The sequence below is a fragment of the Phacochoerus africanus genome, chromosome 6, assembly GCF_016906955.1.
Source record: "Phacochoerus africanus isolate WHEZ1 chromosome 6, ROS_Pafr_v1, whole genome shotgun sequence".
NCBI lineage: Eukaryota > Metazoa > Chordata > Mammalia > Artiodactyla > Suidae > Phacochoerus > Phacochoerus africanus.
Window position 1 is genome coordinate 81,946,875 of NC_062549.1, and position 16,122 is coordinate 81,962,996.

The window sequence follows — 16,122 nt, forward strand, 5'->3', positions numbered from 1 at the left end:
AAATAATTGTAACAAAAAAATAATTCTTAGTTCGATGATGGGTTTTTCTTTTGAGTGCAGATTTCCTTGACAGCTAAAGGTTGACAGACACATCTTTGGAGAAACATTTTCCATTGACCAAATATAGAGATCATTCAGTTACCACATGTAGTTAGAAGGGAACAGATGATGAGTACAACATTCTTGTTCTACTGCTGTTCCTGGAAATTCTAAACTCCTGGGTAAATATTGGAAAGCCAATTTTAACCTTGGTTACCTCAAGCTGAGGTCTCATTTGGCTGACCATACAGGAATAATTACAACAGGATAATAGCTCGATACATTTTATTTGCCTGTCTTAAATAAACCCCTCTCTGGAAGAAAAACAAATAAACAGTATGGAGGTTCATGAGAAAATAGAGTTACCATATGATCCAGGAATTCTACTCCTGGGTATATATCTGAACAAAACTCTAATTCAAAAATATACATGCATTCCTATTTTCATAGCAGCACTGTTCACAGTAGCCAACACATGGAAGCATCCTAAATGTTCATCAACAGATAAATGGTTAAAGAATGTTTGATATATATATATACACAATGGAATACTACTCAGCCATAAAAAAGAATAAAATAATGCCATTGGCAGCAACATGGATGGAACTAGAGACTCTCATACTGAGTGAACTAAGTCAGAAAGAGAAAGACAAATACCATGTGATATATCTGGAATCTAATATACAGCACAATTATATGTGGAAAGGAAATGAACCTTTCCACAGGAAAAAAAAAAATCATAAAGAATAGACTTGTGGTTGCCAAGGGGGAGGGGGAGGGAGTAGGATGGATTGGGAGCTTGGGGTTAATAGCTGCAGACTATTGCCTTTGGAATGGATTAGCAATGAGATCCTCTTGTGTAGCACTGGGAACTCTATCTAGTCACTTATGATGGAGCATGATAATGTGAGAAAAAAGAATGTATACATGTATGTATAACTGGATCACCATGCTGTACGATAGGAAAAAAATAATGTATTGTGGAAATACAAAATAAAATACAAAATAAAAAAATATTTGGTATATACACACAATGGAATACTACTTAGTCATAAAAAAGAAAATAATGCTATTTGCAGTAACATGGATGGAACTAGAGATTCTAATACTACCAAATACTACCAGAAAGAAAAAGACAAATACCATATGATAATCACATACAGGTTCATTTGTGTCAAGTTTTAAGATTCCACCTATTTCCAAAATAGAAACAGGCTCACAGATATAGAGAACAGACTTGTGGTTGCTAAGGGGGAAGGGGTGGTGGAGAAGAGATGGACTGGGAGTTGAAGGTTAGTAGATGCAAACTATTACATATAGAATGGATAAACAACAAGGTCCTTCTGTATAGCACAGGGAATTATATTCAATATCCTGAGATAAACTGTAATAGCAAGGAATATAAAAAATAATGTCTATATATGTTTAAATGAATCACTGTTGTACAGCAGAAATTGATATAACATTGTAAATCAACTATACTTAAAAATTAAAAAAATACATAATTCTTAATGTCTGTTTTTTTTTTTTTGGCTTTTTTTGTTGTTGTTGCTATTTCTTGGGCCGCTGCCGTGGCATATGGAGGTTCCCAGGCTAGGGGTTGAATCGGAGCTGTAGCCACCGGCCTACACCAGAGCCACAGCAACGCGGGATCCGAGCCGCGTCTGCAACCTACACCACAGCTCACGGCAACACCGGATCGTTAACCCACTGAGCAAGGGCAGGGACCGAACCCGCAACCTCATGGTTCCTAGTCGGATTCATTAACCACTGTGCCACGACGGGAACTCCCCAAAATATATAATTCTTATTGGTCAAATGCTAAACTTTGTTTTTAGAATGTTAAAGATGCTACTGAAAAGAAAGATAGTAAATAGGAATATGAGTAGTAAAGTAAATGTTGCGTCATATTTATTTTAATTTTTATGTCTTAACATAGATGTCCATAGTAGCAAAAAAAATTTGAGGAATTTGAACAGAAATCAATTCACATACAGTTCAAATAAATATCATCTTTATTTTATTAAAATAAGCTGAAATAATTTCCTTACATAATTCCTTTATTTTTTATTTTTGTCTTTTTAGTGCTACACCTGAGGCATATGGAAGTTCCCAGGGAAGGGGTCTAATCAGAGCTACAGCTGCCGGCCTACCCCACAGCCACAGCAATGTGGAATCTGAGCCACATCTGCGACCTATACCAAAGCTCATGGCAACGCCGGATCTCCAACCCACTGAGTGAGGCCAGGGATTGAACCGACATCCTCATGCATATTAGTTGGATTTGTTTCTGCTGCACCACAAAGGGAACTCCCTTACATAATTCTTAACTATTGTTGTTTTTATTATTTTGTAGGAAAGAAGCAACTGATTTTCATATAGATCATCAGTCAAGGCCCTTTTTAAAGTAGGTATAAAATTTGGGGCTTGTGGTATATAATGGAGAATATTCTGCAAAGTAAAAAGTTGTTATAATACAATTCAAAAATTTGTTTCATGAGAATAACTTGTCAAAAAGTCCTTTGCTACAACTTACAACTGCAGAGAGTTTTCTAAGAATTACTTTTTCTGTCCCTTTTGTTAGAGTTATCATTAAATATATTAAACTTTAATCAGAAGCAAGTAGAATGATTTGTTTAAGTTATAAGGAGCATAGCTTTTTAGTTTTCAGTAGATTAAAAATAGTGATAACTACATTTTATGTTAAATATCTATTTTTGTTTTTAAACTCTTATGTTGCTATTCTCATGTATATAAAATCTTGTTCATAAAACCCTATGTTAACTAGTTTGATATACATTTTGTTTTTTGAAATATATCCACAAATAATGTTGCAAATGAAATCTTTGTTCTAAATATTTGGGTAGTATTTAAAGTTAAACGAATATCGTGTACCTCATATTACTGTTGACAAAGAAGTCCTTACATTTTTAATAAATACGTTAGCCAAGCTGCTACAATAGACATGCCATTTGGTGTCCTGCACAGAGTAGTGTTTTATTAAAAAAAAGTGTTATATAAGAAAATCATTCATAGGTTATTTTAAACCGAGCATTATAAAAATATTTTTAAACCTTGTTGGAGTAGGCATCTATAATTCTCTTGGAAGTTATTCTTTGTTATAGTCATTGTATATGTTTAGATTATTACAGCTCCTAGTTTAATGTCTTTTATGTCAGTACATGAACTCAGTGCTTATTGATTGAAAATTCATTGGTGTTCCTTGAATTCTAATAGATCTACACACACACAAAAATTAATTCTTACTACAAATATGTAACAAGGTATCACTTATCACCTTCTCTATTTTGAAATTTTATTTGATTCTTTTCATGAAAATGAAAAGATCTTTCTTTCAGAGCAATCCAAAAAGCATAAATCAACAATATGCATTTTAAGTCAATGAAATAGTCTTAATTCAATGAAACAGTGAAATTTTTTTTTTTGGCTAACAGTAATTGATTTGACATTAGTGATTTGTAGGGACTTGGGCTATTGCAAAATGCTCAATTTCTGAAAATATACTCTTGCCCGTGTAAATTCACTGTCCAGTGGTTCTGAGATCATAATATTAATGCATGTGTTGGAACATTCAAGTTGTAAAATAGCCTTATTGTTTATAGAGATACCTAGGTTGATACCAAAATAAAGCAAATCAATCTTTGGCCTGTTTCACAGTGAGCTGATCCAGTTTATTACAAGTGGCCCTATAATTGCTATGGAGATTTTAAGAGATGATGCTATATGCGAATGGAAAAGGCTTCTTGGACCTGCAAACTCTGGACTGGCGCGTACAGATGCTCCTGGAAGCATTAGAGCCATCTTTGGAACAGATGGCATAAGAAATGCAGCTCACGGCCCTGATTCTTTGTCTTGTGCTGCCAGAGTAAGGCGTTTTAAAAATATTTTAATTCTGGTTTTGTTTTTAAATGTTGATATCAAAGTAAAGCATTTTGTCACTGCTGAGGTAGGACAGATATACTCAGCTGATGTAGGAGTAGAGAAAACTTTGACCTTTTGTCTAGGATTAAACTGTGTTTCAGTGATATATCTCCTTTCTGAACTGGTAACCTGGTTATGGTCAGAATAAGCGTTCTCCAGTAAAAATACTTGTCTCATTTTGTTCCAAAGACTTAAATTACTGAAGCTCATCAAAGTTTGAATTATTAAGTTCATATAAGAATACCAGTACATGGAAAATAAATATTCAAAAAGAAGGCATCATTTGATATATTCTTCCTTTGACTTGACACACTGTTTTCAAGCTTAACATTCTTTTCTTTTCCTATATATATTGTTTTATGAAAAAGTTTTCTGACAATTACTCCTTATTTGAATTCCTTACAAATAAGGTATTACTGTGGGTTTATACTGATGCTGAGTTAATGATGTACAAGTTAATTCCTAGCATTGTGAGAAGTTTCTCTGCTAAGTAGTTAAAAACTATATGACATCTAAGATAGACCTAACAAAAGATGTAGGAAATCTTTTTGAAGAAAATCATAAATTTTATTTTAGGCAATAAGTAAATAATTAAATAAATGAACATATATACCATGTTCATGGGTAGGAAGATTCAGTAGCATAAAGATATCAATTCCTTCTTGTTGTTGTTGTTGTTAAAAAGAAATTTTAGGAGTTCCCATTGTGGCTCAGCAGGTTAAGGACCTGACATTGTCTGTGAGAATGAGGCTTCAATCCTTGGCCTCGCTCAGTGGGTTAAAGATCTGGTGTTGCTGCAATCTGTGGTGTAGGTCACAGATGTAGCTGGGAAAAGATGTTGCAGTGGCTGTGGCATAGGCCTGCAGCTGGAGCTTAGCTTCATCTCCTAGCCTGGAAACATCTACGTCACAGGTGCAGCTACTAAAAAAAATTTGTAGTATTTGTTAGTATTTGTTGCAGTGGGATTATAAATGTCAATATCATTGCAAACTTTCTACATTTTCATGAGCCTGTAGATGGCCTGAAACAAAACTGAGGAAATCAATTTTCTAAGGAGGGCCTTTGCCTTTTTTAAAAAAAATCGAGAGGATATCAATTCTTTTCATGTTAATCTATAAGTTCAGTGCAATTCTAGTCAAAATCCTAGCAAAGTTTTTCATGAAACGTAAAAAAAAAAAAATTCTCATGTGAAATAACCAAAACAGCCAAGATAATTTTTGAAGAAGATATAGTAGTGATAAGATGGGGATTTCCTTATGCAGTAGTAAGACTTTTTGTAAAACTTTAGTATGAAAAGCAGTGTAACACTGGCATAGGAGTAGGATGGTCTGTCAGTGTAACAATTCAGAGTGCTCCATTGTTACTTAAAGTTTTCTGAATGTCTTTTTTTTTCTCAGTTGTACATGTAGATACTTATAAATTGGATGTTCTAAATATAAATTCCTGAATTTCGGTCATTCCAAAATATTTATTGGAACCTACTGTGAACAAAGTCCTGGCCCACAGGGAGCTTATAGGTCTTCTGATGGGGGGATGCCAGATAATAAATAAATAGACATATAACATGTCAGATAATAAATGCCCTGGAAAAAAAAGGCAGGGGAAGGGCATAGACCAGAATTTAGGAAGGATTGTGTGTGGAGTAGAGTGCTAGATGCTATTAAATATAGGATATTCAGAAAGTCCTTACAATCTCTGGTTTGAGCAGAGATCAGAAGAAAGTGAGAGAGACAACCATGCAGATGTCTGGAAAAGAGTGTTCCAGGAAGGAAAGGAACAGTACATGCAAAGATTCATGCAAAGTATTTGCTATATTAAAAGAACAGTAAGGAGAATGAGGTCAGTGATGCTGGGGCAGAAATGTATTTCTTGAAATTGCAGGAGTTAAGGTTGGGTATAGCCAGGGGCCAAGTCACAGAAGGCCTTGCAGGACCTCTAGGACTTTGAAATTCATTCGGAATGAGATAGGAGGCTGTGGAGGGGTCTGTGTAGAGGAGTGACACAATCTATTTTTAATAAGTTTAATTCTGATGGCTGTGTTAATAATAGACCAGGCAGGATGGGGGTAGATGTGTTGTGGGAAAAGTTGGAATGAGAGAGCAATTAGGAGGTTAGTGTAATCATTAAGGGGAGAGTTGGTTGTGGCATGGACCAGGGTGACAGATGTGGAGGTAGATCGTCAGATCCTGGATATATTCTAAAGGATTTCCTAATTTGACAGGAGGAGAAGAAGAAGAAGAAAAAAAAGGAGAGGAATCAGCGATCACTGTTTTTTTGTTTTTGTTTTTTTGTTTTTTGTTTTTGGCTTGTGCAATTGAAGGATAGGGAAAAGGGTGGGAGTGAACAGGTTTCTGGAAGATGATGGAAATCATAAGTTCTGATTTGGATGTCTTAAATATGAAATGTCTATGGGTGGTAGATATGGGTGTGGAGTTTAGGGAGGAGGCTGGGCTGGAATTAAAATACGGTAGCCATTAGAATACAGATGGCATTTCAAGCCATGGGACTTGAAGAGCTCAATAAAGTATGTCCATAGATTGAAAATGGGCTGAGCCCTGGAGCTTTCCAGTATATAGGGGTCTGTTGGATGAGAGAAAACTCTAAAAGAAGATTGAAAAGCAGCAGTGAAGTAGGAAGAAAGCCAGGTGATGAAGGCATTCCAGGATGTAAGGATCGATTGTGTCAAAAACTCTCAGGTGAGTTAAAGTGAGGTCTGAGAATTAGCCAGGCTACTTGGCAATGTGGAGGTGTTAGGAATTTTCATGATTTTCATTCCTTTGTGGAATGAAAGCCTAATTAGTTGTAAGTTGAAGGGAGATTAAAAGAGAGGAAGTAAAGAGAGGGAATAGAGACAACTCTTCTGAGGAGTCTTGTTACAAAGGAAGCAGAGAAATGGGAACTGTAGAAGGAGTGCGCCCTTTACGGCTATAGCCCTCAACCGTGCCTTCTTGTCACATCAGCTTTACTTCATTCACTCATTGATTACCTGCCAGGTATTTGCGTTTTCACCTGTACCACATTCTCTGAGAATATGTAATCAAAGCATCTTGTACAGGACTAAAAGTGGTAGCTGCTATTGTTGGTGAAGAAGAGTAATAAGCAAAGGCAGCAATACAAAGATTTTTCTAAGGATACTTGTCTAAAGAATGGAACATTTAATTTTTATTCTAATGCATCGTAACACCAGAATCACTCAAGTATATGTTACTATTTGAACAATTCCTCGTCTGAGCATTTTTTAAAAATTGCACACTGGTGCGGTATATTACATATAACTAAGATCTTTCAGTTTTTGAAATTCAGTGAAAAATGAGCGTTTCCAACTACTTGTTTTAGGTGCTAAAAGACCTACAAGGCTATGCAAATTAGTTATTTTCTTCAACTTTATAATTCATGGAGGCCAAATACCTAAATAACCACAACCTTGGAGGAGGGTACTGATTATGGGCATCAGGAAAAGCCTCTGGAGGAGGTAATATTTGAAGAGACCCTTTACACATTGGTTGGGCTCTTTGTTACAGAGGGCTTTACAGGGAATCATAGAAATAACAGCAGTAAAATCTTAGAGGCAGAAAAGATCTGTCTAAATAATTGATTAGTGTGACCATCACTGTGGCTAGTTCAAAATGCTAGGTTGTCATTTTAATGAACTATGTGCAAAACAGCACAGCCTGAATCTGGTTATAAAATAAGGTGTATGTGATTTAACTTTAAGCTAGCACCATGTATAGTAAGTTAATTAGTTTTAACTAACTGTAACTCTGATTCTTAAATACTAATCTGTTTATATAAAATTTCCTAGTTTTTAATTGAACTTTACATATTTTAGTGAAAAGTTTAAAATTGAACCTATGTTTCATAAGCTGACGCTTTGGATAAAATAAGAACTTTATATTGATTAATTTCAATATTCAACATACATTAAGACATTCTCAGTTTTAATCTGGGACAGAATGATACACATTGTTGTTTTAATAGTTATGTCCTTTTGATTATAAGACCTAAAACAGGGTTCAATTAATAAGTTGGTCTTTGTAAAAATCATTTTTAGAATATTTGAAGGAATTTATATTGTGAAACTTTAAAGGAATTGCATAGCTCTTCCCTTCTCACATAAATACCTTAGGAGTTTGAGAAGAGATCACATATGCCAAAGTCATTTCTCTCTGTCTTTAGGAAATGGAGTTATTTTTTCCTTCAAGTGGAGTCTGTGGCCCAGCAAACACTGCTAAATTTACCAGTTGCACTACTTGTTGCATTGTTAAGCCCCATGCCATCAGTGAAGGTAGGTGCTGTGTTGAATGCAATATAGCTAATACATTTTGCTAATAGGAGCTTATTTTGTTAATGTCTGTTTTTCTTGATATATTTTCTATGTAGAAAGTAAAGCATAATTTTAATATTCCATTTATTTTTTGAAAGCACATGAATAAAGGTGACATAATGTGAGGGTAGATTCTGTTTGAAGATAAATAGTATCTTTCTCTGTCTTTGTGCACTTTTAAAAGGTGTTCTTGGATTGCTGATCATGGTCATGCTCATTCAGTTACAGGTCTTGATTCCTTGAATTTTAATCTGCCTTCTGTACTCCCAGCCATATCTGCAGTATGCCCTTTCTGAGAAAGCTGGAAAACTTCTTTTGGCTCTCAGTATCTGAAACAAAGTTCTTTGGGGGGTGGGGGGTGTATGTTTACAGCGAGAGCCTGCAAGTTTTTTCCTTTATTTTTCTTCATCTATTTGTTTTAATCTGCTCCATGTGTTTTTTTGTCAGCCATCCCAAATCCTTTTGGAAATGAAATGAGGTATCATTTCAAAGATCATCCTTAAAAACTAGGATATACTGAGTAATAATGCATGAATTTTAAAATTTTTATTTCTTCTAAGTATTAAAGTAATTCAGATATACAGTAGAACATTTAGAAAATTAAAACATTTAAAAAACAGTAAAAGTTACCTGTTTCCCATTATCCTGAGATAATCATTAATATTTCCATACTTCCTCCAACTTCTTTTCTATGTATTCATATGTGTGTAATTGACGCACATGAATGTACGTGTTAACATTGTTGAGCTATAGGTCTGTAGGCTGTTTTAATTAAATTTGGGGGAGCATTTTGGATGATAGATGTAGTCTAATATTTGGATATTTATGTATCCAGTTTTTTTATATTAAAAATAAAGCTTTGAAGGATATTCTTATACATGACTATGTATTTGACAATATCTCTGTTTCCCCTGGCTAGCTTCCTAGAAGTAGAATTACTGGTTAAAAGAGTATGAACCTAAAAGATCTTATTGTATAGTTAATATTGCTTTAATTATTTAGGTAGTACTTTAATATCTTATTGATTCCCAGGGCCATAATTATCAGGGAACTAACATGCATGAGGAGTAACACATTTATGATGCACTTACAACTATGTGCTACGTAGCAGACTGAATACCATATGAAATTATTTTCTTTAATCATCACAGAAATTATGTCAAGTAGGTAGGTATATCATTCTTTTATAGATAAGCAAGCTGAGGCTATAATAAAATGTTATTTCCCCCAGTTTAGGATAGGAAATCCAAGATGTAAATGCTGGGCTCTTTTACACCCATGTTCTTTCCCCTACATGTATTAATCCACAGCAATAACAATAAAAATATCACATGGTTAGTAGCATTTATATAGGAAGTAATATCAGTAATATTTAAAATGGCTGGCATTGACAGTTCATGAAAAAATTTGGGATTTTATTACTTATTTATTTTTTGTCTTTTGTCTTTTGAAGGCTGCACCCGTGGCATATGGAGGTTACCAGGCTAGGGGTCTAATCGGAGCTGTTGCTGCTGGCCTACACCATAGCCACAGCAATGCCAGGTTCAAGTCACGTCTTCAACCTACACCACAGCTCACGGCAACGCTGGATCCTCAACCCACTGAGCAAGGCTGGGGATCAAACCTACAACTTCATGGTTCCTAGTTGGATTCGTTTCTGCTGTGCCATAATGGGAATTCCCCCCCTTTTTTGGGGGAGGGGGTTGGGATTTTTATGTTGCACTCATTTTCTTTACCTGGGGATGGATACACACACGCCACACACATGCATGCACACACGCGTGTAATAAACACACATTTTAATGTGATGAGTCAAGCTTTTTTTGTCTTTTTTCTTTTTTATTAAATTACTCAATGAATTATTACATTTATAGGTGTACAACAATCATCACAACCAAATTTTATAGTATCTCCATCCCAAACCCTCAGTGCATCCCCCCACCCCCCAACCTATCTCATTTGGAAACCGTTAGTTTTTCAAAGTCTGTGAGTCAGCATCTGTTCTGCAGAGAAGTACATTGTGTCCTTTTTTTTAGATTCCACATGTCAGTGAAAGCATTTGATGTTGGTGTCTCATTGACTGACTTCACTTAGCATGATAATTTCTAGGTCCACCTATGTTGCTAAAAATGCCATTATTTCTTTTCTTTTAATGGCTGAGTAATATTCCGCTGTGTATATGTACCACATCTTCTTGATCCATTCCTCTGTCGATGGACATTTAGGTTGTTTCCATGTCTTGGCTATTGCAAATAGTGCTTCAATGAACATTGGAGTACATGTGTCTTTGCTAGTCATGGTTTTCTCTAGATAGATGCCCAGGAGTGGGATTGCTGGATCAAATGGTAATTTGTGTTTTTAGTTTTCTGAGGAATCTCCATACTGTTTTCCACAGTGGTTGCACCCAATTTACAATCCCACCAACAGTGTAATAGGGTACCTTTTCCTCCACACCCTCTCCAGCACTTCTTGTTTGTAGACTTTTTGATGATGGCCATTCTGGCTGGTGTAAGGTGGTACTTTATAGCAGTTTTGATTTGCATTTCTCTAATATTAGTGATGCTGAACATCTTTTCATGTGTTCTCGGCCATCTGTATGTCTTTTTGAAGAATTGTGTTTAGATTTTCTGCCCATTTTTTGATGGGGTTGTTTGTTTTTTTTGGTATTGAGTGGTAGGAGGTGTTTATAAATCTTGGAGATTAATCCCTTGTCAGTCACTTCATTTGCAAAGATTTGTTGAAAAAACAACTCCCATTCTGTGGATTGTCTTCTCATTTTGTTTAGAGTTTCCTTTGCTGTGCAGAAACTTGTAAGTTTAATTAAGTCCCCTTTGTTTGTTTATTTTTTTGTCTTTTTGCCTTTTCTAGGGCTGCTCCCGAGGCATATGGAGATTTCCAGGCTAGGGGTCTAATTGGAGCTGTAGCCACTGGCCTACGCCAGAGCCACAGCAACACGGGCTCCAAGCCGCGCCTGTGACCTACACCACAGCTCATGGCAACGCCAGACCCTCAACCCACTGAGCAAGGCCAGGGATCAAACCCACAACCTCATGGTTCCTAGTTGGATTCGTTAACCACTGCGCCACGACGGCAACTCCTGTTTATTTTTGTTTTTATTGTCATTATTCTAAGAGGTGGATCTGAGAAGATGTTGCTGTTTTTTATATCGGAGAGTGTTTGGCCTATGTTTTCCTCTAAGAGTTTTATAGTATCTGGTCTTATATCTAGGTCTTTAATCTATTTTGAGTTTATTTTTGTATATGATGTTAGGAAGTGTTCTAATTTCATTTTTTTACATGTGGCTGTCCGGTTTTCCCAGCACCACTTATTGAAGGGGCTGAGACAAGCTCTTCTTATTTAAAGGCTTCAATTTAAAACTCATTTTGGGATCTAAAGACATTCAATTTTATTTTTATCTGATTTATTTTTTTCTAAGGAAAAATAAGATACATGGTAAGAAATAAAATGAATTAAAATACTGGATATATAATTTGATTACTGCATAGATAATAATTGAAATCTAATACACTGATTAAGTGAAAAGTTATGTCAAAATGACCAATAGTTATATGGTTTTAAGTCATTTTTAGTCAGAGCTCTTCTTTAAATATTAAAACTGTATTTCATATATTCATATTTGATATGTAATAGTAGAGGCATATGAGTTAAAGTAAAAATATTTTGTAAAACCTAATTGTATGGCAGAGTACTTTATTTAAACTTTGACATTTCAAGGCCTTCCCCCCTTTTTAAAAACTCAATTAACCCAATCTCCTTAGAGTTAAAACTGTGGCTACAATACAGTTTGAAGTCCCCTGTTAAATTTATTATTAGATTCACTTGGCCCCCTTTCAGTTCCTGGGGGCAACTGACCTATAATGATCTGATTTCCTGATATGTTTAATTTCACCTGTGGTCTAGTAAAGGTATGAGAGAAGAGATTTCTTAAAAAGGAGCTGTTGAGAGAGCAGCTGATGTGGAATAGGGACGTTATCTTGTGTTGACTGTCCACTCCCGTAAAGAAGTCCAGAAGGGCTTGTTGATAAAGCAGAATGAGTTTATTGGTTACTGTAGTAAGGAGAACACACCTTGTTGGATTCTTAGTGGACTTTACAATGGAGAGGTCATGGGCCGATGTTGTAGAGTTTCACTGTGGCCTTGAGAGATTTAAAGTGTGTTGTCAATGCAGTGATAGGTTTGAAATGGGGCAAAATTTATTATATAGTAGCTTAGAATTATCAGAACAGTGACGCAAAGATTTTAATCAAGGCTTATGAGTACACAATTGTTTGATGAGTGAGTTATTTTCCCTGTTGAGGGAATATTGTGAAAAGGAAACTGTTTGAATAGTCTATTGTTGAGATAAGTGAACTTTTGGGAGGTTCTTGAAGTAAACAATGAAGTTACTTACTGATTTACAGCTTTATCTTTGTGGGTAATAATTTCTTGGCACAAATGATAAAGTCATGTGTGTGTAGGCGGTCTTAGTTCTTAATCCTTTAGTTAATGTATATGGAGTAGTGGTTCACGTCTCGCTTCCAAGAGCTAAAAAAAAAAAAAAAAAAAAAAAGAGAAAAACTTAGTTTGGGAAATAGATGGTGGGAAGAAAATAATAAAATGTACTTAGTATTTGCAGTCTTTTTACATATGTAGATTGAAATATATTTTGTCATTTGGGGATTTGGGTTTTTAAAAGGGAAGGAAAACAAGGTGAATTTTCTTGTTCTTTTTTCTAATTAAAAAATTATGCAGTGTGTTTGTTTTGATGTAGTAGTGTTATTTATATGCAGTTGGTTTAATCCATCAATAAAATGAATTATTTTTACTCTGAAATCAGGCTGTATACATTGGGATTCTGGCTCTGCTACTTACTAGCCATGGACTATTGAATAAATTACTTAACCTCTTTGTCCCATGTTTCCTCATCTATAAAATGAGCATAAGGTAATTATAAGGTTTAAATGCACTTAATGTCATTGTTAGATAACTAAAGGATTAATTAAAGGATTAGATGTGAAGATTAATGCCCTAAGCACCATACCCAGCACTTAGTTAAGTGCTTTTATAAGTACTAGAGATTTTTACTATTGTGATTACTGTTCTATTATTACTGCACTACTAATAGCATTATCTTTTAATTTTTCATTAAAGTTGAATGACTCCTTAGAAACAAAGCAATGGTTTAAAAAAACTAACAAATCCAACATCTATTATCCACAGAGAGAAAGAACATCTCTATCATTGTTTAAGGAACAAAATATTTTCCTTAGTTAAAGTCTGATACTCATTTAAGCCCACAAAGTATGATTACTGCTTGTACCCAGTTGTCTCAGCAGCTGTCAGCCGTTACCTACTCTCTACTCTAATTTTTCCGTTACAGTTGGTATTGGGTAGGAGGTGGTAGGCAAATCTGAGAGAGCTGCTTTTGCAATTGTAATGGCCAAAAACTTAGCCTTTGAAGCATTAGAACCCTGAAGTTTTGTTAGAAAATTTCCTTTCCTTCTAACAGATTTATACATTAAACAATTTTACCTCATTGTTTATAACATTGTTCTTTCTGATTTTAGTTTCTTCCAAGGAAAATGAGTCGTGATGGTTTAAAAAAGTTACGTCCCAGTCTTTAACCTCAGATATTCTGTTCTGTGAAACTGTGTAGGAAATTCTTATAAAAGAAAATTATATAGTATATCTATCTTATTGTGTTTTGGCTGTAAGAATGAATTCTGTTTTCATGGATGGTATTTCAAAACAATTTTAGATTTTAAAAAGATATCTGTACAAATGGTTTTGGGATTGTCTGTGTTTAAATGGTTTTGGGGTTGTCTGTGTTTAACTAATTAGGAAGCAAATTATTTATTAGAATATTGGCCAGTTTTGTAACATTAATGCCAGAATGGTCTCTGATATGCTAATTAAAACAGGACTAGGTCTTTAGCTAGATCATATTTTTCAAGTTCCTCACTTTTGAAAATTTAGCTGTTCTTACTCAGAACCTCTTTCAGAGTTTTAATTTTAGGCTGAATGGTAGTTTTGATGCTAGGTAGGCCAAGAGCCTAGAAGACACATTCCACTCTGTGGATCCTCCCTAAATTTGGGCTGATCGAGTTGGTTAAATTCCCAGCTTTTTTGAATTACATTTCCTTCAAGTAGTTCAGCTTCTGGGATACTGTAGAAGAGGTAGACATTTTTGATGCAGTGAGATTAGATTTACATATATGATTTCACCTATATGCGGAATCTGAAAAACAAATGACAAAACAGAAACAGATTCATAAATTCAGAGAATAAACTGGTGGGGAGGTGCATGGGGAGGGGGAAGTGTGTGTGTCAGGGATGTACAAAATAGGTGAAGGGGATTAAAAGGTACAGTTTTACGGGTATAAACTAAAAGTTAGGGGGATGTATTGCACACGTAGGGAATACCATCAGTAATATTGTAACAACTTTGGTGATGGGTGAAAACTGGTCTTACCGTGGTGGCCATTTCATAATGTTGAATCACTATGTTGTAATAACCTGAAATTAATATTATATAGTAATTATAAATAAAGAGATTGGATTTAACATTGTGAATCTAACTTAGTTTCAAGAACAATTTTTGGAGTAGGCCCAGTTTTGCTTAGGATGTCACAGTTTTGGAGTTTTGTGATTGTTCTGTATACTATCTGAAAGAATAAACAGATGAGGGGAATTTACAACAGATGCACCAAATACATTAAACTACATATGAGATCCTGACTGTTTGGAGCCTGGCATGAATTTTTGAAACACAGAATTATAGGCAGTGAAAATACCTAATGAATTGGTGAGTTATAAGAACTTTAAATGAAATCAGTACTTTATTGACTTGTAAGAAATTTCAAGAGTTCTGTTAGTCCTTACTAAAGAATCCTAATCTTCAGGAAGGTGCTAAAGAAGTCATTGTCTATTAGGCTACTGAAAACATTTCGTTTAGAAAGAGGGAAATTTCGTCTGTGAGTACATTCTAACGTCTAATAACCTTTCGAGGAAAATGAGGGTCCCCAGGATTGTCAATTGTAATGATTTGACTGAGGGCAGAGGGAACAGAAGGTCTCCTCAAATCTTGTTAATGAGACTGTTAGAAATGACAAGTATAGAACAACAAAACAGTTTTATTACTAATTGCAGTTCATATTTACAGAGCGGTAAGTAGTTTACACGAGTTATTTAATTCTTAAAACTGAGGGGTAGGTATTTGAAACCCATGTTGTGGAGGAGGAAACCTAGGCAGTGAGATGCTAGGTAACTTGCCCAAGGTCACACAGCTTTTAGGTGGTAGGGTTGTGATTTGTACAAAATTTTTCTTTGTTTTATTATGCTTTACCATTCTGTGTCTACATGGATTATCACTTAGACCCCATAAATCCTCCCTATCAAGTTTGATTATTAACCCCATTTTACAAGTGTGGAATCTGAGAATTAGAAGAAATAGGTAACATCTCAAAATCCAGAGCTATTTTGACTCCACATCTAGAATTATTTGTGTATATTGATAATTCCATGTATATATGATTATTCCATGTATACTGAGGTAAATTGATTATTTGTGGAAAGTCATTTCTAATAGAAAGTTATATGGTAATTGGTATGAAGAGTGATTTTATTTATTATTTATTTTTGCCATTTCTTGGGCCGCTCCCGCAGCATATGGAGGTTCCCAGGCTAGGGATCGAATCCAAGCTGTAGCCACTGGCCTATGCCAGAGCCACAGCAATGCAGGATCCAAGCCGTGTCTGCAACCTACACCACAGCTCATGGCAACGCCGGATCCTTAACCCACTGAGCAAGGCCAGGGA

At 35.2% G+C, this 16,122-nt stretch overlaps 1 protein-coding gene across 1 annotated transcript in view; it reads left to right on the forward strand.

Moving 5' to 3' along the window:
• NME7 (NME/NM23 family member 7) overlaps positions 1-16,122 on the forward strand; it is a 262,781-nt gene that overhangs the window by 68,826 nt on the left and 177,833 nt on the right. The window contains 3 exon segments of the mRNA XM_047783988.1: positions 2,396-2,446; positions 3,718-3,925; positions 8,158-8,266. Coding sequence (XP_047639944.1) covers positions 2,396-2,446; positions 3,718-3,925; positions 8,158-8,266 — 368 coding nt within the window.